Source organism: Mya arenaria, chromosome 4 (assembly GCF_026914265.1).
Source record: "Mya arenaria isolate MELC-2E11 chromosome 4, ASM2691426v1".
Taxonomy (NCBI): domain Eukaryota; kingdom Metazoa; phylum Mollusca; class Bivalvia; order Myida; family Myidae; genus Mya; species Mya arenaria.
The window spans coordinates 78,596,704-78,618,566 of record NC_069125.1 but is presented as its reverse complement, the minus strand read 5'-3'; the positions used below and the strand labels follow the sequence as shown (position 1 = coordinate 78,618,566).

The window sequence follows — 21,863 nt, the reverse complement described above, 5'->3', positions numbered from 1 at the left end:
GTGATGCTCATAAAACACATTACTCAACACCACTTAAGAGGCTGATGAAGAGCGATATTAATATTCATGAAATTACAGTATGAGAATTAGTAATTTGAGGAAATTGATGTATAACATTTTATAGATTTGTGAATAATGCTACTACTTCTGTGGAAACAAGACAAAGAGTTATGGTCACTGTGCACTGCACTTCACCTCAATGACATTTATCTGGTATATGAAGTTTGAATTCAATACCTCAAGACCTTTCGAGTAATGCTCCAGACAAAATAAGTATGAAAAATTACAAAGGATAATAACCTTAAAACAAATGCACTTCTCCTAAACCAGATATATATGTATTTGAAGTTTGAAGTCAATCCCTTAAAGACTGGAAATAATGCTCAGGACAGAAAATAGATATGAATATCAACAAAGGGCCAAAAATAAACATAACATACTGTGCCCAGAGTTATGGTTCATGTAAGCTGCATGTCTCCTTTATGTGATCTGTCTGTATATTAAGTTTGAAGTCAATACCTCAAAGAATTAATGAGTTTTGCTCCAGGCAAGATTGCCTGGCCATGGTATATAACATTAAGAAAACTGACACAACTGTAATCTTTCAATAAATTCTCTTTTCCTATGTTTAGTCAATGTGTACGTCATCCTGGTTATCAGCTGACATATATAAATTAGTGTCATCATTTTTAGCAATGGTTGTGGAGACATTTTAAGGATCTGTTATACTTATCGCTAAATTTGAGAGTTTGGCCTTGTTTGAGGGGCTGGCCATAGTTTTCACCCTTACATAAACATTTACACTCAGGCAGCATGTCCTTAGATGAAGACATATTATGTCATATGCATTCATATTCTATTGAACACAACTTCCGAATACCTCCAATGTAAAGAAACAGTACAAACTAGATGCCAAATGGCAAAATGTCTAGCCCGTTTAAAGAGCCTTTGACACAGACACAATGCTCTTCCATGCAATTGCAACACAGAATAACATGGAGTTGAACAACACACATGGAACCAGCGCCACTACTCTTTAGCATGGTTAGCCTCCAAAGCATTTTTAAAAAAATCCTATAATGCATGGTGAAGATACAGCTCTGATAAGGTACAGTCCAGACCAGTCCTATCAACAGTACCACCATTGAGACCGCTTGACAAAAATGGTGATAGTAAAATGGGTCAAATGACGCTTTATTACCATTATATATCTGTGACAATGAGAATCTATGCAAACAATGAGTGTATATATAAACATTACATGTTATAGTAGTGCAGATCAAAAGTGTTTAAACAGTTGGTCAGTGAGCAGTAAGTGCAGACTGCAGGACTTCACAATATTCCAGGCTTTGACCTTTATAAGTCTCCATTTCCTTTGAGCTTTAAAGTAGTCACATAGAAGTGAAGCACAGCTAGTGTAATTTGTGTACACATATGAACAGGCGATGTTGCCATGTGATCAGTTGTTGAACACATATGGTAGCGAGGCAGGGTGAGGAGGTCTGACAATCATTCGAAGTTCTGGTCATTGAGATTACGCTCATACATGTCTTTGAGGATGGTCATACTGTTGTTGAAGCGTAGCTCATTGACGTGGGCTGCCTCAATCCACCTGGCAAGAAATAAAGACATTGTTTAAAAACAAAATAAATACATAAATTAGCCATATCTTCAAATTAAACCAGGGAGTAAATGCAGTGATAAAGGTTATTCTGAAGCAATTATTACAGATTTAGGAAAACACTTTGAACTACCTAAAACAATAATCAACCCATTGCTAAGGTTAGGATTTTCATCAAGAAAATCTATATTTATGGAAAATGACCTATACTCTCGGAAATTTGTGCGGCTTTTTTTACAAAGGTCACCGCAACCTTGACCTTTGACCTTAAGATATAAAAATTCTATATAACTATAGGGGTCATCTACTACACATGACCAACTCGCATACCAAGTATTAAGTTCCTGGACCCAAGCATTCTTTAGTTATTAAGAGGAAAATGTTTTTTCCCTTTAAGGTCACCTTGACCTTTGACCTACTGAACTCAAAATCAATAAGGGTCATCCACTGGTCATGACTAACCTGCATACCAAGTATGAAGTTCCTGTGCTGAAGTGATTGAGCGGATATAAAGCGTGACATACAGATGGACAGGGCAAAAACAATGTGTCTGCCCATTACATTCTGATTAGAATTCTTTTGGCTAAAAACCTACTTATATTCCATAAACATTATTTCGTTCTTGTCAATGAACTGCTAATGAGGGGAACATAACCAATGGATACAAGTTTCTATGTAAAGTTCTAGATATAATACTGGTAATACAAATCAATGGTAAGTTAAACTTTCTAAAAGAAGAATTCATGTACGGTGAATGTATAATGTAAATAAAGAGATTCCTTCAGAAATCAATAAATAAATTTCAAAAGGTATCAACAGTTGACTGTGTTATAATAAGTCAACAAATAAAAAGAATTATTTACGATAATGAGAAATATCTCAGTAAGTGATTAACAGATGCTATAATTTAATTCCTGAACTGTGACTATTGTAATTACAACAGACAGACAGACTAAAGAAGTCCAGGAATGAACAGTGACAGGGTGGTGACTTACGACTCCCTAACAGCTTTCCATCGCTCCAAGTGGCGTAGCAGGAGCTGCTCTGGGGGTGGTCCTGTATCTGGGTCCTGAAAACACACAAAATTCATAGGTAATCATCACATCATGCCAACAAAGAAGTTTCTTGAAAATTGTGGGTAATTTCTGAATCAATATAGGATACAATTTAAAGCAGTTTAAATTAAATCTCTTTTTTTTTGTCCAAATATTTGAAATTCATAATTGTTTGAAGACTAGCTCATCGATTAAGCTTCCCTTCACTGTGCATGATTCAAGTACACACCTTATTGATGTCAAGGGGCTCATCGTCCTGTGGGATTGGGGCCGGTATCCGCAGGTTCCTGCTCGCTCCCGTCTCCACCTTCAACCGCAGGGGTAGGGGCATCTTATACAGGCAGCTTGGGTCCTTCTGAAAGAAGTGCAAAAAGTGAGATATATTAGTGTAGAGCATCTATGGTGTGTTAACATGTGTCAGTCTTCATTTAATAATGTGGTGCATATATGGTGTGTTAACATGTGTCAGTCTTCATTTAATAATGTGGTGCATCTATGGTGTGTTAACATGTGTCAGTCTTCATTTAATAATGTGGTGCATCTATGGTGTGTTAACATGTGTCAGTCTTCATTTAATAATGTGGTCCATCTATGGTGTGTTAACATGTGTCAGTCTTCATTTAATAATGTGGTGCATCTATGGTGTGTTAACATGTGTCAGTCTTTATTTAATAATGTGGTGCATCTATGGTGTGTTAACATGTGTCAGTCTTCAATTAATAATGTGGTGCATCTATGGTGTGTTAACATGTGTCAGTCTTCATTTAATAATGTGGTCCATCTATGGTGTGTTAACATGTGTCAGTCTTTATTTAATAATGTGGTGCATCTATGGTGTGTTAACATGTGTCAGTCTTCATTTAATAATGTGGTGCACCTATGGTGTGTTAACATGTGTCAGTCTTCATTTAATAATGTGGTGCATCTATGGTGTATTAACATGTGTCAGTCTTCATTTAATAATGTGGTGCATCTATGGTGTATTAACATGTGTCAGTCTTCATTTAATAATGTGGTCCACCTATGGTGTGTTAACATGTGTCAGTCTTTATTTAATAATGTGGTGCACCTATGGTGTGTTAACATGTGTCAGTCTTTATTTAATAATGTGGTGCATCTATGGTGTGTTAACATGTGTCAGTCTTTATTTAATAATGTGGTGCACCTATGGTGTGTTAACATGTGTCAGTCTTCATTTAATAATGTGGTGCACCTATGGTGTGTTAACATGTGTCAGTCTTCATTTAATAATGTGGTGCACCTATGGTGTGTTAACATGTGTCAGTCTTCATTTAATAATGTGGTGCACCTATGGTGTGTTAACATGTGTCAGTCTTAATTTAATAATGTGGTGCACCTATGGTGTGTTAACATGTGTCAGTCTTAATTTAATAATGTGGTGCATCTATGGTGTGTTAACATGTGTCAGTCTTCATTTAATAATGTGGTCCACCTATGGTGTGTTAACATGTGTCAGTCTTCATTTAATAATGTGGTCCATCTATGGTGTGTTAACATGTGTCAGTCTTCATTTAATAATGTGGTGCACCTATGGTGTGTTAACATGTGTCAGTCTTCATTTAATAATGTGGTCCACCTATGGTGTGTTAACATGTGTCAGTCTTCATTTAATAATGTGGTCCATCTATGGTGTGTTAACATGTGTCAGTCTTCATTTAATAATGTGGTGCATCTATGGTGTGTTAACATGTGTCAGTCTTCATTTAATAATGTGGTGCATCTATGGTGTGTTAACATGTGTCAGTCTTTATTTAATAATGTGGTGCATCTATGGTGTGTTAACATGTGTCAGTCTTCATTTAATAATGTGGTGCATCTATGGTGTGTTAACATGTGTCAGTCTTTATTTAATAATGTGGTGCATCTATGGTGTGTTAACATGTGTCAGTCTTCATTTAATAATGTGGTGCACCTATGGTGTGTTAACATGTGTCAGTCTTTAATTAATAATGTGGTGCATCTATGGTGTGTTAACATGTGTCAGTCTTCATTTAATAATGTGGTGCACCTATGGTGTGTTAACATGTGTCAGTCTTTAATTAATAATGTGGTCCATCTATGGTGTGTTAACATGTGTCAGTCTTTAATTAATAATGTGGTGCATCTATGGTGTGTTAACATGTGCCAGTCTTCATTTAATAATGTGGTGCATCTATGGTATGTTAACATGTGTTAGTCTTCATTTAATAATGTGGTGCACCTATGGTGTGTTAACATGTGTTAGTCTTCATTTAATAATGTGGTGCACCTATGGTGTGTTAACATGTGTCAGTCTTTATTTAATAATGTGGTGCATCTATGGTGTATTAACATGTGTCAGTCTTCATTTAATAATGTGGTGCATCTATGGTGTGTTAACATGTGTCAGTCTTTAATTAATAATGTGGTCCATCTATGGTGTGTTAACATGTGTCAGTCTTAAATTAATAATGTGGTGCATCTATGGTGTGTTAACATGTGTCAGTCTTCATTTAATAATGTGGTGCATCTATGGTATGTTAACATGTGTCAGTCTTTATTTAATAATGTGGTGCACCTATGGTGTGTTAACATGTGTCAGTCTTTATTTAATAATGTGGTGCATCTATGGTATGTTAACATGTGTCAGTCTTTATTTAATAATGTGGTCCATCTATGGTGTGTTAACATGTGTCAGTCTTTAATTAATAATGTGGTGCATCTGTGGTGTGTTAACATGTGTCAGTCTTCATTTAATAATGTGGTGCATCTATGGTGTATTAACATGTGTCAGTCTTTAATTAATAATGTGGTGCATCTGTGGTGTGTTAACATGTGTCAGTCTTCATTTAATAATGTGGTGCATCTATGGTGTGTTAACATGTGTCAGTCTTCATTTAATAATGTGGTGCATCTATGGTGTGTTAACATGTGTCTATTTATTTATAGACATTTAATAATGTGGTCCATCTATGGTGTGTTAACATGTGTCAGTCTTTAATTAATAATGTGGTCAATCTATGGTGTGTTAACATGTGTCAGTCTTTAATTAATAATGTGGTGCATCTGTGGTGTGTTAACATGTGTCAGTCTTCATTTAATAATGTGGTGCATCTATGGTGTGTTAACATGTGTCAGTCTTCATTTAATAATGTGGTGCATCTATGGTGTATTAACATGTGTCTATTTATTTATAGACATTTAATAATGTGGTCCATCTATGGTGTATTAACATGTGTCAGTCTTTATTTAATAATGTGGTGAACCTATGGTGTGTTAACATGTGTCAGTCTTCATTTAATAATGTGGTGCACCTATGGGGTGTTAACATGTGTCAGTCTTCATTTAATAATGTGGTGCACCTATGGTGTGTCAACATGTGTCAGTCTTCATTTAATAATGTGGTGCACCTATGGTGTGTTAACATGTGTCAGTCTTCATTTAATAATGTGGTGCATCTATGGTGTATTAACATGTGTCAGTCTTTAATTAATAATGTGGTGCATCTATGGTGTGTTAACATGTGTCAGTCTTCATTTAATAATGTGGTGCATCTATGGTGTGTTAACATGTGTCTATTTATTTATAGACATTTAATAATGTGGTCCATCTATGGTGTATTAACATGTGTCAGTCTTTATTTAATAATGTGGTGAACCTATGGTGTGTTAACATATGTCAGTCTTTATCTAATAATGTGGTCCATCTATGGTGGTTTAACATATGTCAGTCTTCATTTATAGACATTCAATAATGTGGTGCATCTATAGGGTGTAAACATGTGTCTTTTTATTTATAGACATTCAATGGTGTGGTGCACTACAGTGCTAAACATGTGTTAGTCTTCATTTATAGACATTCAAATATGTGGTGCATTTATGGTGTGTAAACATGTGTCTAATCATTCATAGACATTCAATAGTGTGGTGCATCTATGATGTGTAAACATGTGTCTATTCATTTATAGACATTCAATAGTGTGGTGCATTTATGGTGTGTAAACATGTGTCTATTCATTTATAGACATTCAATAATGTGGTGCATCTATGATGTGTAAACATGTGTCTATTCATTTATAGACATTCAATAGTGTGGTGCATTTATGGTGTGTAAACATGTGTCTAATCATTCATAGACATTCAATAGTGTGGTGCATCTATGATGTGTAAACATGTGTCTATTCATTTATAGACATTCAATAGTGTGGTGCATTTATGGTGTGTAAACATGTGTCTATTCATTTATAGACATTCAATAATGTGGTGCATCTATGATGTGTAAACATGTGTCTATTCATTTATAGACATTCAATAGTGTGGTGCATCTATGGTGTGTAAGCATGTGTCTATTCATTTATAGACATTCAATAGTGTGGTGCATCTATGGTGTTTAAACATGTGTCTATTCATTTATAGACATTCAATAATGTGGTGCATTTATGGTGTGTAAACATGTGCCTATTCATTTATAGACATTCAATAATGTGGCGCATTTATGGTGTGTGACTCAGTGTGTGTAAACATGTGTCTATTCATTTATAGACATTCAATGGTGTTGTGCACTACAGTGCTAAACATGTGTTAGTCTTCATTTATAGACATTCAATAGTGTGGTGCATTTATGGTTGGTAAACATGTGTCTATTTATTTATAGACATTCAATTATGTAGTGTATTTATGGTGTGTGACTCAGTGTGTGTAAACATGTGTCTATTCATTTATAGACATTCAATAGTGTGGTGCATCTATGGTGTGTAAACATGTGTCTATTCATTTATAGACTTTCAATAATGTGGTGCATTTATGGTGTGTAAACATGTGTCTATTCATTTATAGACATTCAATAATGTGGTGCATTTATGGTGTGTAAACATGTGTCTATTCATTTATAGACATTCAATAATGTGGTGAATCTATGGTGTGTAAACATGTGTCTATTCATTTATAGACATTCAATAATGTGGTGCATTTATGGTGTGTAAACATGTGCCTATTCATTTATAGACATTCAATAGTGTGGTGCATTTATGGTGTGTAAACATGTGTCTATTCATTTATAGACATTCAATAGTGTGGTGCATCTATGGTGTGTAAACATGTGCCTATTCATTTATAGACATTCAATAGTGTGGTGCATCTATGGTGTGTAAACATGTGTCTATTCATTTATAGACATTCAATAGTTTGGTGCATTTATGGTTTGTAAACATGTGTTTATTCATTTATAGACATTCAATAGTGTGGTGCATCTATGGTGTGTAAACATGTGTCTATTCATTTATAAACATTCAATAGTGTGGTGCATCTATGGTGTGTAAACATGTGTCTATTCATTTATAGACATTCAATAGTTTGGTGCATTTATGGTTTGTAAACATGTGTTTATTCATTTATAGACATTCAATAGTGTGGTGCATCTATGGTGTGTTAACATGTGTCTATTCATTTATAGACATGCAATAGTGTGGCGCATTTATGGTGTGTAAACATGTGTCTATACATTTATAGACATTCAAAAGTTTGGGGCATATTTAATCTTAACTTGTGTCAATTCATTTTTACTGGTAAGCATTTAAACCATGTGTTGCATAATTAGAATTTGAACATGTGTAATTACTTAATAGACGCTCAATAGTGTGGTGCATTTATGGACATAAACAGGTGTCAATCTGCCTTTATAGACATCTATTATGAAATTATACTTTTACCGTCATTCTTTTTCAATGATCATAACAAAGAACAGTGGCCCTTGCATGGCTAAATTCTGCTCTTGTTAATAAACATGATACAAGACACCATCTTTCCACGCCCCAATGATAAACAGCAAAGCAATTTACCTAGTTTACAGGAAAATAGCATGATCTTCTTTTCAATTTGGCATTCATTTTTTATTAATCTTTGTTTGCAATCTCCTTGTGTACCATTCAACACTAAAGAATGATCCTGTGGTTCAATATTTAGGTTGTCCGGTTACCACAGTAGTTAGTGCACTTACTTCTCACCTAGGCAACCCGGGTATGATTCCCGGCTCGGGCGCATGTGAGTTTGGTTTGTGGTCACCAAGCCGGACAAGTGGGTTTACTCGGGGTTCTCTGTTTTGCACCACAATACAAGAACACACTATCGCATAAAATGCTGCTAACGAGAGTGGTTAATAAAATGTTGTAATAACTTGTTTCACAATTGGTGTAAAATAAATATGTTTTAACTGTGGTTCAATATAATGATTACCACATCATTGACCTAGATGATTCTGCTGGTCTCCATGGAATAACTACCATACCTTTTGAAGAAAAGGCTTAAAAGGCAAAAACAGAATACAGGAAAATTACAAATGATGGTTTAATGCTTCAAATGACAATAACACTTAAGAGTTAATTGAAAGTCATTTTCCTGTGAAGTAATGTTTATATTCTATGTAATTGCCTCCCTGAGAGCATGTTATTGTGAAATCTTAACTACATCATGTATCAAAGTATCAAATGTCACAACAGCAACACCGGTGGTAATCAGATGAAAGACTATGATGCTGCTAAGGCACTCCAAGGTAAACACATAGGCAATTCAATCCTTGCAGATCAATGATCATCTATGTGGGGGTTTTTCTTTAAGCCAGCTGTATGCATCTTTGTTTGTATGGTATAAATTATAGCTGTTGCAATAACTGATGTCTGTGTTGCCATATAATGATAAAGTAACTTTTGAGCCACTTCAAGTACAGCATATTTTGGATATGATAGATCATTGTTTGCGTCTCAGCATGGCAGACATAATTTATGACCGATTGCCTAACCATTTTTTTTTTCTTTTTTCGAAACCAAAACAAAAGTCTACCCTCACATTATCCCTTTGATAGCAAAACTTTACATATGTATGAATAGAAAACTATTACACTCATCAATACAATTTATACACAACACAAAATTTACATTTCTCTATGAAAATTTTGATTAGGTAAAGACCAATAACTCTGCGGTATCTGGGCTTCACCACCACCAACCCCAGGTGTGCAACTTCACATGCTGATAAACATTCTTGTAAACTGCCATGGCTGTAGCTCAAGTACTTTTGATACAATGTCGCATGCTATATAGGCTTTCATTAACTATGTTGAGGTCCAAAACTCTACAATTACTCAGTGCAGCCAAACACAAAACCCCAGCGGCACTACTTAACATACTGCTTAACATTCATGTGAAGTTTCATCACTCTGGCTAATATTCTTTGGAGGTATGTGGGACACAAGATTTTGTGACAGGTGGGTGGACAGACAGCCCTGCCAAAAGCAGTATGTCTCCTTTTAGTGGTAGGTGAGAAATAAAAACACACCAGATCAGATCAGACCAGATCAGATCAGGATGTTTCCAGATTAAAAGTCAGAAAAATATGTTTGTACACCATTCAAACCAAAAACAGTGCTGCACCTTTAACTAAGAAACAACCATTCCTTTTTCACGATGTTGCTAATGAATTTCTCACATGTTCCAACACCTAAACACTAAAAATAGATGGAACTTCTACATCTTTCAACAACATAATAGAAACAACAGTATGTAACAAATTATCAAGTTAAAAATATGTGTAGCTCTGAAAGAGGTGATTTATCTTTATGTAATCATATGTGAAGAGAAATTTAGAGTAATATAAATCTCATGAAAAGGAGAGATTTATGTAATCTATGGACAGAGCAGCTACATTCAAGTGTACAATCATGTTCTGCTGTACAATTGTGATGGTACACAGAACACAAGCAGAATCACTTTAACCACTGCAAGCAAGCTATCATAAAAATTATCATGATGAAATTGTTCGTAGAGATCTAGGATATAATCCTTTTACTTCTTAACCATTTCTTAGCGTAATATGTCCTTTCAGCCCTATACCAATGATGAATCAGAGTTTGGCATAAGAGAGGGCACATTTTGTGTGCTGTATTGAGGTGGTGCGCCCTCTCCCCGGGAGCTGCAAATACAGCCTATACACATGGAATTGGGGTTTTAAAGGATCGCTGGCAATCTTGGCTTATCTCATTCTGAAATGAGATTCTATATCCAGAAAATTATTATTTTTGTCAAGCCAGCTTATGTCGAGCTTGGCATAAATATCAAAATGGCTGATCTGTGTATGTGCGTGCATTCTGGAGTAGTCTATGCCTTTTTTCATCACCATATAGCAGTCAACGAAATTAGACTTTTGGTTGAACAAGCCCAAATTCTTATACTATTGCTTGGTATCAAAATTTTCAACAAGCCCTGCTATATAAAATTCAGAATTTGAGCAAGCCCGGAAGACATTTTACCTGGGCTTGCTGGCTTGTGCTTATTTCGACCACTGATATAGAAATGAAAAGTTCACTTGGCACACCTAAGATCTTGATCAGTTTGTGATTACCTTATTAAAAATGTGAGACTGATTACAACCATAGGTTGCAGTATCTGTTTTATAACTATTATATTGAATACATATTTGACTTGAATTATTTCAAGGTACAGAGGGGAAATTAACACCCCAACACTGAAACCTTCCTGAACACTGTTAGGTGCCTAATGGAGCTTCATACCTTACTTCATCTCCAGCAAACTGCAATAATAACAATCATCCCTTGTTGCCAACCTTGGCAATCCCTGCCAGGCACCACTGTATGCATGTTTCATAACCAACACAGACACACCTGGTGTTTTCCTTATGTAAATGAATTTCTCACCAGTCCAAACGTTCTCGTATAACATTTATAAGTTAGGTAACAAAACAATTTTTTGAACAATAGCAAGAACAGTTATCATGAACTCCTAGCACCATGGTTTTCTGTAAAAGAATTACAAGAACAATTATCATAAACTAACAGCACCATTGTTTTCGATAAAAGAATTACAAGAACAATTATCATGAACTCACAGCACCATTGTTTTCGGTAAAAGAATTACAAGAACAATTATCATGAACTCACAGCACCATTGTTTTCGGTAAAAGAATTACAAGAACAATTATCATGAACTCACAGCACCATTGTTTTCGGTAAAAGAATTACAAGAACAATTATCATGAACTCACAGCACCATTGTTTTCGGTAAAAGAATTACAAGAACAATTATCATGAACTCACAGCACCATTGTTTTCGGTAAAAGAATAACAAGAACAATTATCATGAACTAACAGCACCATTGTGTTCTGTAAAAGAATTACAAGAACAATTATCATGAACTCACAGCACCATTGTTTTCGGTAAAAGAATTACAAGAACAATTATCATGAACTCACAGCACCATTGTTTTCGGTAAAAGAATAACAAGAACAATTATCATGAACTAACAGCACCATTGTGTTCTGTAAAAGAATTACAAGAACAATTATCATGAACTCACAGCACCATTGTTTTCGGTAAAAGAATTACAAAAACAATTATCATGAACTCACAGCACCATGGTTTTCTGTAAAAGAATTACAAGAACAATAATCATGAACTCACAGCACCATTGTTTTCGGTAAAAAAATCACAAGAACAATTATCATGAACTCACAGCACCATTGTTTTCGGTAAAATAATTACAAGAACAATTATCATGAACTCACAGCACCATTGTTTTTGGTAAAGAATAACAAGAACAATTATTATGAACTAACAGCACCATTGTGTTCAGTGATTGAATTACAAGAACAATTATCATGAACTCACAGCACCATTGTTTTTGGTAAATGAATTACAAGAACAATTACCAGGAACTTACACCACCATTGTTTTCAGTGTAATAAATTACTGCATTGACATTTTGACTCTGCAAAAGTGCATCTTTAATTGCTGTTTCATTCTCATAAACACTATGTATACATGTTAATCCACAAATAATATAATACAACGCTAGTGTATGCAAGTAATCATTCATAGTTTATCTTGTGAAGTAACGTTTATTAGAAGTATTTACCGATTTTAGGAATTCCTATGATACATCGGTTCATTTTCAGAACATGAATATTATTTACAACTTTTAATGTAATTTTAAACTGTCTTACAATATTATTTGTTAATAGAAAATCGTAATTCAACAGATGCATCACATGAGGCATAACTCTGAACTGATATGTATTTGAACTATTTTGTAACATCCGCGCGAAATTGGTGAGACAACCCTTCATACACACGAAATCTACACCAAGCAGGGAGCTCGACCTGTAAGCTCTGGTCCATACCGCCTGTCTCCAGAGATGAGGAAAGTTTTGGATGGTGAATTGGATGAGATGAAAAAGAATGGGTTCATTACTGAGAGTAACACACCCTGGCATAGCCCCGTTGTCATGGTGAAGAAACCAAATGGGGAATGGAGGGTTTGCATTGACTATCGCAAACTAAATGAAATCACCGAGCCAATGTCATACCCCATTCCTCATATGACAGACGTCTTCGACACCTTGGCTGAGTCAAAGGCTACCATCTACTCTACTTTGGACCTCCGTTCAGGCTTTTGGCAGGTTCCTCTTGGGGAAGAAACTAAACACAAGAGTGGCTTCATCATGCACAGAGGCGTCTTTAAATTCAATAGGTTAAGTTTTGGGATGACCAATGCTCCAATGACCTTTCAAGCCCTGATGAGCAAAGTACTCCGAAACCTCAACTACAAGATTGCTTTGGTCTACATCGATGACATCCTGATTTTCTCCAAAACCTTTGCCGAACATATCCATCATCTAGACACCATCTTCAATAACCTGCGACAAGCAAATTTGAAACTTCATCCAACCAAGTGCAAGTTTGCAACAACCAGTGTTAAATATCTTGGGCATATTATTTCAAAAGACGGGTTAACTACATCTCCAGAAAATATTGAGAAAATAATGAAAGCTAAATCACCAAAATCTGCCAAAGAAATCAAACGCTTTTTAGGAATGGCTGGATATTATCGAAAGTTTGTGAAGGACTATTCTAAAATTTCTCAACCCCTCCAAGATCACCTAAAGAAAAATGTAAAATTTCAGTGGACTCAAAAATGTGAAATCGCCTTTCAAACACTCAAAGAAAAATTAACTAGTGCACCAATCCTAAAATACCCAGACTTTGACAAACCATTTGTACTTTCAACCGATAGTTCAGAATATGCAATAGGATATGTGTTAACACACGACTTTGAAATCCGCCACAGAGCTGGTGCTGCCAACCACACTGCAGACTTCCTTTCACGTCAAGAATACAGCTCCGAACAAACAAAGTATTCTACAGACCTAGCAAACCACATTGGTTCTGTAAGCGCTTCAACAAAAACCTACATTCAGACATCATTCCAGTATCCTGATGAACCAGATGTAGTTGTTTCACCTATAACAGCCATTCAAGACCCACCAGACAACATTAACATAGACACCATATCCAATGCTCAACAATCTTGCTGTGATCTTCAACACCTCTACAAATACCTGAAAACCAGAGAAGTCCCTGATAATGAAAAACTAGCTAGAGCGGTAGCAGCGGAATCCTAAAACTACATCATTGAAAACCAAGTTCTATACCATTTCCACACAAAACGCAACAAGAATCGACCACAACATGAAAGAATTGTCAAATGTATTGCCATTCCAAGAAAACTTCGCGACGACCTACTCAAGTCCTACCATGATTGTCTAATAGGAGGAGGACATCAAGGCTCAGAGAGAACTTATGAGGCCCTTCGTAGTAAATACTTCTGGCGATCAATGTATACCGATGTCAGGCAGTATATTCAATCCTGCGAAGTGTGCCAACAATCCAAGAGAGCTTTCAATAGTAAGCCACCTCCTCTTCACCCACAGCCAGTGGATGACATCTTCAGTCGCTGGCACATGGACATTCTGAGTGGACTACCTACTACAAAGGAGAAATATAAGCACATTCTTTTAGTGGTTGACAGCTACTCAAAATGGTGCGAGTGCTTCCCTTTGACACAAGAAGCCCCAGAAGTTGCAGCTGTCCTCTACCGGGAAATCATTTCCAGATACGGAGCTCCAAGGACACTTATCAGCGACAGGGGAAGGAACTTCATGTCCCATCTTGTGAATGCCTTATCTGAACTCTTCCAGATCAAGCGCAGCTACACCAGTTCCTATCATCCTCAAACCAATGGACTGGTAGAGTCTAAAAACTCTTTCATTCTTCAATCATTTCGTGCCTACTGTAAAAATCAGCAAGATGACTGGCCAGAATATCTTCCTGGAATTATGATGGCATACCGTTCAACTCCCGCAACCCAATCAACGGATTACAGTCCCTTTTTCATGTTATTTGGACGAGAAATGAGGCTCCCTATCGACACTGTGTTACAACCAAAAGATCATCTCTCTCCAGATATCAAACTGAACCTCGCTCGAATTACACAGAATGTGGAGATATGTCGCAAACTTGCAGGCGAAAACATACAGCGTTCACAGGACAAGTACAAGAAGCAGTATGACAAGTGGTCTAAACTTCCCAGCTATAGACCAGCTCAACGTGTTTGGCTTTACTGCACTAAAGTACCACCTGGAAAAGCACCCAAGCTACACCGCAAGTGGGTTGGTCCCTACTACATCACTCTGATTGGACCAAACCATACATACAAAGTGCGACATCAGGCAACTAACAAAGAGGTACAATCCCTTGTCAATGCCAAGAGGCTTAAACCATACTACGATCCTGAAGAAAGGCCAACCAATATTCCTGATGATCTACATAATGCAGCAGATGAGCTTGATCCTGATCAATTAAATGACAACCTAGATGATGATATTGAAGACACTGATCCTGCACCGGACAATACTTCTGACATTCAGCAGCAGCCAGCTACAAATTGTCCTCAACATAATAATCAAGCTCTTCAACAAAATGACCATACAGCCGACAATCAAGTTGAACAGCAACGACAACTGCAAGATGCAGCAACTAGTCAAAATCCAATCAATGTTAAAACAGGGAAACCAAAGATGAAACCCAGAGCTAACAAATCATCAACAGCAGACAAAACCAAAACTGTTGCATCAAAATTTCAACCTAAACAGAAGCAGCACACCATTAAAGCTACTCTACCTATGAACAAGAACCAGGATAAACAACCTAATGTTAAGCAGCATCAGATTCACAGTAACCCTCAAGCATCTTCACCTCAACCAGGACCGAGTGGCATCAACAAAACTCCAACATGCCCAGATTGCAAAGAACCTGTTTGTCTCAAACTACCTACTTCAAGAATTCAACAACTTGAAGCTAGCAAAAGACAGAATGGAAAACTTTACTACAAAGTTCGTTTCCAAGACAAGGAATTTGCTTGGTATGTTCAATGCAGAGTTCCTGGACACCTCAAACGAGAATTTCACGCCAGCAAAGCAATGCACGGAAAGAAACGCAAAAGACCACTTCAGCAACACCAGCACAAGTTCTTCAATCAAGTTAAACCTACAGTTAATTACATTCAAAAACAAAGCTTTCAGCAAAACCCTAAAATCAATAGAAAGAGAAAATCAAAACAAAACTACAACCAGCCTTTCCAAAAATACCGGAGCTACAATAGACCACATTTCGAAAACCAACCACATCATCAACAATATGCTGACATTATCCATGAACAATCATTTGCCTCATCTCCTTTCGATGACAACTTCCAGGCCTTCGAAGAACCATACTACAACAACAACTTCCAGACCTACCAACACCCTTCTTTCAACGACCCCATTCCTTATGAACCTCAATGTCAAAACAACTTTGAACCTTACCATGATCCACCAATCCACGACAACTATGATGAACCCAACCAAAATGAATGTTTTCAAGATTGTGATCACTATAACAATCATGCACGCTACAATCAGGTAGAAGATCACTATAACAATCATGCAAGCTACAACCAGGTAGAAGTAATACAGAGTATGCTGGAAAATTGTGCTAAAATTACTAAAACCTTGGACATATTAGCTGCACTAAAGAAATCTTAGAACTGCTGATTTAACTATCATTTTTTTTATATTCTGGTCTTCGATTTTCTAAGGGTTAATTTTTAATTTTTGAGTCAACGCTCAAAATTCTAAAATATGCTAAAGATATTACAACTTTATTGCGCAAAAAGTTTGTTTTATCGCATGTATGCCCTTATAATATCGGATATTGGAATCAAAATAAAGTGAAATGAGTTAAACTGTATAATTACTTCATAATCTTATATACATGTATATGTTCTTTAAACCTATTTTGTATGTGGATCCACACTGTACATATCACTGTATATAGCAACTTGTATTGTCCTTGTTTTTCATTTGTATTGTATTGTTACATGGGTGAAAATTTGTCATATAATATTCATGTTATGTTAAACTTCAATTATAGAATTAGAAAAATCAAAAAAAAAAAAAAAATCTACTTATGTTAAAGTTATAACTGTTTTATTAAGTTCGGGACAAACTTTTTGTGAGCAAGGGGGAATTTGTCACCGTGTGACTTTCTCTTTCAAATTCTGTTAGAAAATTTATTGTTCTTTTTTTTGGTTACATCTTATTTTTCTATGATATTTACTTTCATAATTTCCTAAAGAGACTTTTGTCAGTCATTCTAATTGCAATTGAGTGTTTTGACATTTCTGATAAGATTTTACGGCTTCCTCTTCTTAATTATTATCAGTTAATTATCTCAGATCATAATCATAAACCTTACTCTTTGAGACTTTGACACTTCTCAATTATCTCAGACTTAATCTAATTGTAAATTTTATTTTTGACAATAATTATTTTTGAGTGACACTTTCTAAAATCTTTGATCATTATCTTTTTATCACTTAATTCTGATTGGTAACTTCTACTCTTTAAGTTAGTATATAAGTATGTACATTTTTCATTTAAGAAAAAAACAGAAGGAGAAATATATACATTAGATATACATATAGACTAGGAACTTTGTACTTCTTCTTTTACTAAGGAAATATCTTTGAACTACTTTTTTTTGTGACTATATAATTAATTCACTTACTTTCATAACTTAAGATATCACATGGACTATTGAATGTTTCTTGTTAAATAAGTCTTTGGATTTATCTTTGTTAACTATTCAACTTAAATGTGGAATTAATAAAGAACCAACTTTTAAACATCTTAATTGGACTTGAGTTGTTAATCAAAGTGAACCATTAAACGTGATCAAAACTTAAACGGTAACTCGCAGTTGTGCCAGCTAATTCCCCAAATTAACGGCCAACTGCACGTGCCCCTTAGACAGTGTGGCTCGGGCTCGGTGACCACCCCTACTATACCGGAGTGTATATACTGGCCCGTTCCCTACGCTGCACGACATAACTGGGGTGCATCTTCGGAAATGAAAGACTTTGTTGTTGTTTTTTACGAAATTGTTCCAACGGTCAATCAGAATAGAAGCCATCCTGACGAAGACAAAATGTGTTACATCAGTAAAAGAATTATAGTTATAGTGAACTCAAGAGCTGTCACAGAGACAGCGCGCTCGACTATTCTGCCGCTTTTCAGTGTAAGGATTGAAAAGTTTTGGCGAAACATGGATCACTGTAAACTTAGATTAGATTTCAATGCAATACATGATGTTTTTGCTGAGATATTATCATAAATGTGGTTACATGCAAAATTTAAACCAGAATTTCTAAGTCCAATAATAAAGAGCCATTTATTTGCAAAATACAGGTATTTAACTTGGATATTCAAGTAGGTTGGGTGGTTGAGTACCATTGTATGAAGTCTCAATGCAATACATGAAGTAGTTGCTGTGATATTAACCTATGTGTGCTAACATGCAAAACTTTAACCATAATTTCTAAGTCGCATAATAAAGGGGCAAAAATTATATAATATGAAAGATACAGTTATCTTTCCTGATTGATTAATTAAGAGGGTTGAATGGTTGGGAGCCTGTGTATGAAGTTTTAATGCAATATATGATGTATTTGAATTTCAATGTCAAATAAAAAAGGGCCATAATTTGAATTTAATGCAAACTAAAGTTATCTTACTTGGTTAGTTAAGTAGATGGGATGGTTGAGTACCATTGTATAAAGTCTCAATGCAATACATCAAGTAGTTGCTGAGATATTAACCTATGTGTGCTTACATGCAAAACCTTAACCAGAATTTCTAAGTCAAATAATAAAGGCCCATAATTTGCATTATATTCCAAAAAGTGTTATCTAACTTCATTAATTTAGTAGGTTAGATAATTAGGAATACATATCTAAAGTTTCAATGCAATACATGATGTATTTGCTGAGATATTGACTTAAATGTGGTTACATGCAAAACCTTAACCAGCATTTTTAAGTCGAATAATAAAGGGCAATTATTTGCATTAAATGCAAACTAGAGTTATCTAACTTGGTTAATTAAGTAGGTTGGCTGGTTGAGTACCATTGTCTAAAGTCTTAATGCAATAGATCAAGTAATTGCTGAGAAATTAACCTATGTGTGCTTACATGCAAAACCTTAACCAGAATTTCTAAGTCAAGTAATAAAGGCCCATTATTTGCATTAAATGCAAATGAGAGTTATCTAACTTCTTTAATTTATTAGGTTAGATAGTTGGGAATACATATCTAAAGTTTCAATGCAATACATGATGTATTTACTGAGATAATGACTTAAAGTTGCTTACATGCATCAAACATCAAACATTTGATCGAATATCTGAATATTTGTTTGCATCCCTAGTTTTAAGCAATATAATCTTTAGTTTTACAGACCAGGATGAAAATATGTAGCAAATGTTCAACAGAGAAAAATGTCTTGTAACTGAAAGTTTGATTTTCTTTCTACAGAAATACAACAAAAGGCAAACCTAAACAGATTCTCCAAGCTGACTGAAGAATTATTTACCTGTAACATTTCAATCTCTACATAGTGTTTTGATCAGTCAAAATGGTATTCCTTTTGCAAACTACATCAGTGTGTTGTATCACATGAATCAGTGTGTGGTGTCACATGAATCAGTGTGTGGTGTCACATGAATCAGTGTGTGGTATCACATGAATCAGTGTGTGGTATCACATGAATCAGTTTGTGGTATCACATGAATCAGTGTGTAGTATCACATATATCAGTTCGTGGTATCACATGATTCAGTGTGTGGTGTCACATGAATCAGTGTGTGGTATCACATGAATCAGTGTGTGGTGTCACATGAATCAGTTTGTGGTATCACATGAATCAGTGTGTGGTGTCACATGAATCAGTGTATGGTATCACATGGATCAGTGTGTGGTGTCACATGAATCAGTGTATGGTATCACATGGATCAGTGTGTGGTGTCACATGAATCAGTGTGTGGTGTCACATGAATCAGTGTGTGGTGTCACATGAATCAGTGTGTGGTATCACATGAATCAGTGAGTGGTGTCACATGAATCGGTGTGTGGTATCACATGAATCAGTGAGTGGTATCACATGAATCAGTGAGTGGTGTCACATGAATCGGTGTGTGGTGTCACATGAATCGGTTTGTGGTATCACATGGATCAGTGTGTGGTGTCACATGAATCAGTGTGTGATGACACATGAATCGGTGTGTGGTGTCACATGAATCGGTTTGTGGTGTCACATGAATCAGTGTATGGTGTCACATGAATCAGTGTATGGTGTCACATGAATCAGTGAGTGGTGTCACATGAATCGGTGAGTGGTGTCACATGAATCAGTGTATGGTGTCACATGAATCGGTGAGTGGTGACACATGAATCAGTGTGTAGTCACATGAATCGGTGTGTGGTGACACATGAATCGGTGAGTGGTGTCACATGAAGCAGTTCGTGGTATCACATGAATCAGTGTGTGGTGTCACTTGAATCATTGTGTGGTATCATATGAATCAGTGTGTGGTGTCATCTGGATCAGTGTTTTTCCTTCTAAAGAAGGATCCATTCACAATTTTAAAAAAAATGTTATTTTTCCCACTGTCCATAGAATAAATTCCAAGACATGATATATTGGAACACTTAAAGTACGAGTGCAATTATATAGATACTTTTTTTAACTTTAATACCTTACTTTGCTAGTATTGTACCAATTCCTGATAATATGTAAATATCTCTAGTCAGGTGTACGCACCGGTTCGTTCTTGTCAGTTTCAGGCTCAATACTGGGTTCCTGTGTAGAGACACTGTTGTTCATCCACGCCCGGGCGATTGGATACAGTGGGGTCTTCTCATTGAACTGGGCCAGGTCCACAGTCCGATCAAACAGCTTCATGATATAGGACGACTCTGGGGAAGATCATACACATGTAAATTTGTGACAACATTTCACTTAAATCTGAATCAAAACTAATTGAAAGAGTGAAACATTTAGATTAAGTATTAATTTCTATCATTTACATTCATTTTACTGAGTGTTAAACCCATACTGTATTTTTTCTACATTAAACAGTTTTTTGTTTATCCCAGGGATATCTTAAAAGGATAAACAAAAAAAGAAGAAAAATGAAATCAAAGAGATAGGAAAACATTACGATTGGGTTGGAAGTTCTTAGCCCCTGGTTCACTGCTGTCCACAGTAGCATGCTTGCGCTTGCGTTTCCTGTAGGCACGTACGTAGCCTCCACGCTTGCTGGGAGAGGCTGCAGGGGAACCGGAGGTGCGCACAACGGGGACGGTCACCATCACCCCACCCACATCATCATCACTCTCCTCCTCACTGCAACACAAAAACAGGGAGGTCAAAATGGTAGCGATGACAGATTGGAACAGGGAGGTAACAATGATAATGAGACATTGGAACAGGGAGGTAACAATGAAAAAGAGACATTGGAACTGGGAGGTAACAATGATAAAGAGACATTGGAATTGGGAGGTCACAATGATAGGGACAACAGATTGGAACAGGGAGGTCACAATGATAGAGAGACAACAGATTGGAACAGGGAGGTCACAGTGATAGAGAGACGACAGATTGGAACAGGATGGTCACAATGATAGAGAGACGACAGATTGGAACAGGGAGGTCACAATGATAGAGAGACATTTGAACAGGGAGGTCACAATGATAGAGAGATGACAGATTAGAACAGGGAGGTCACAATGATAGAGAGATGACAGATTGGAACAGGAAGGTCACAATGATAGAGAGATGAGGGTTCGGAACAGGGAGGTCACAATGATAGAGAGACAAGGGTTTGGAACAGGGAGGTCACAATGATAGAGAGACGAGGGTTTGGAACAGGGAGGTCACAATGATAGTGAGACAAGAGATTGGAATAGGGACGTCACAATGATAGAGAG

At 36.2% G+C, this 21,863-nt stretch overlaps 1 protein-coding gene across 1 annotated transcript in view; it reads right to left on the bottom strand.

Moving 5' to 3' along the window:
- Positions 1-1,173: 1,173 nt before the first annotated feature.
- LOC128230315 (protein lin-37 homolog) overlaps positions 1,174-21,863 on the bottom strand; it is a 33,005-nt gene continuing 12,315 nt past the window's right edge. The window contains exons 3-7 of the mRNA XM_052942492.1: positions 21,095-21,279; positions 20,695-20,849; positions 2,906-3,031; positions 2,617-2,690; positions 1,174-1,612 (exon numbers count right to left, since the gene is read on the bottom strand). Coding sequence (XP_052798452.1) covers positions 1,510-1,612; positions 2,617-2,690; positions 2,906-3,031; positions 20,695-20,849; positions 21,095-21,279 — 643 coding nt within the window. The 3' untranslated portion in view covers positions 1,174-1,509. The remainder of the gene's footprint in view (positions 1,613-2,616; positions 2,691-2,905; positions 3,032-20,694; positions 20,850-21,094; positions 21,280-21,863) is intronic.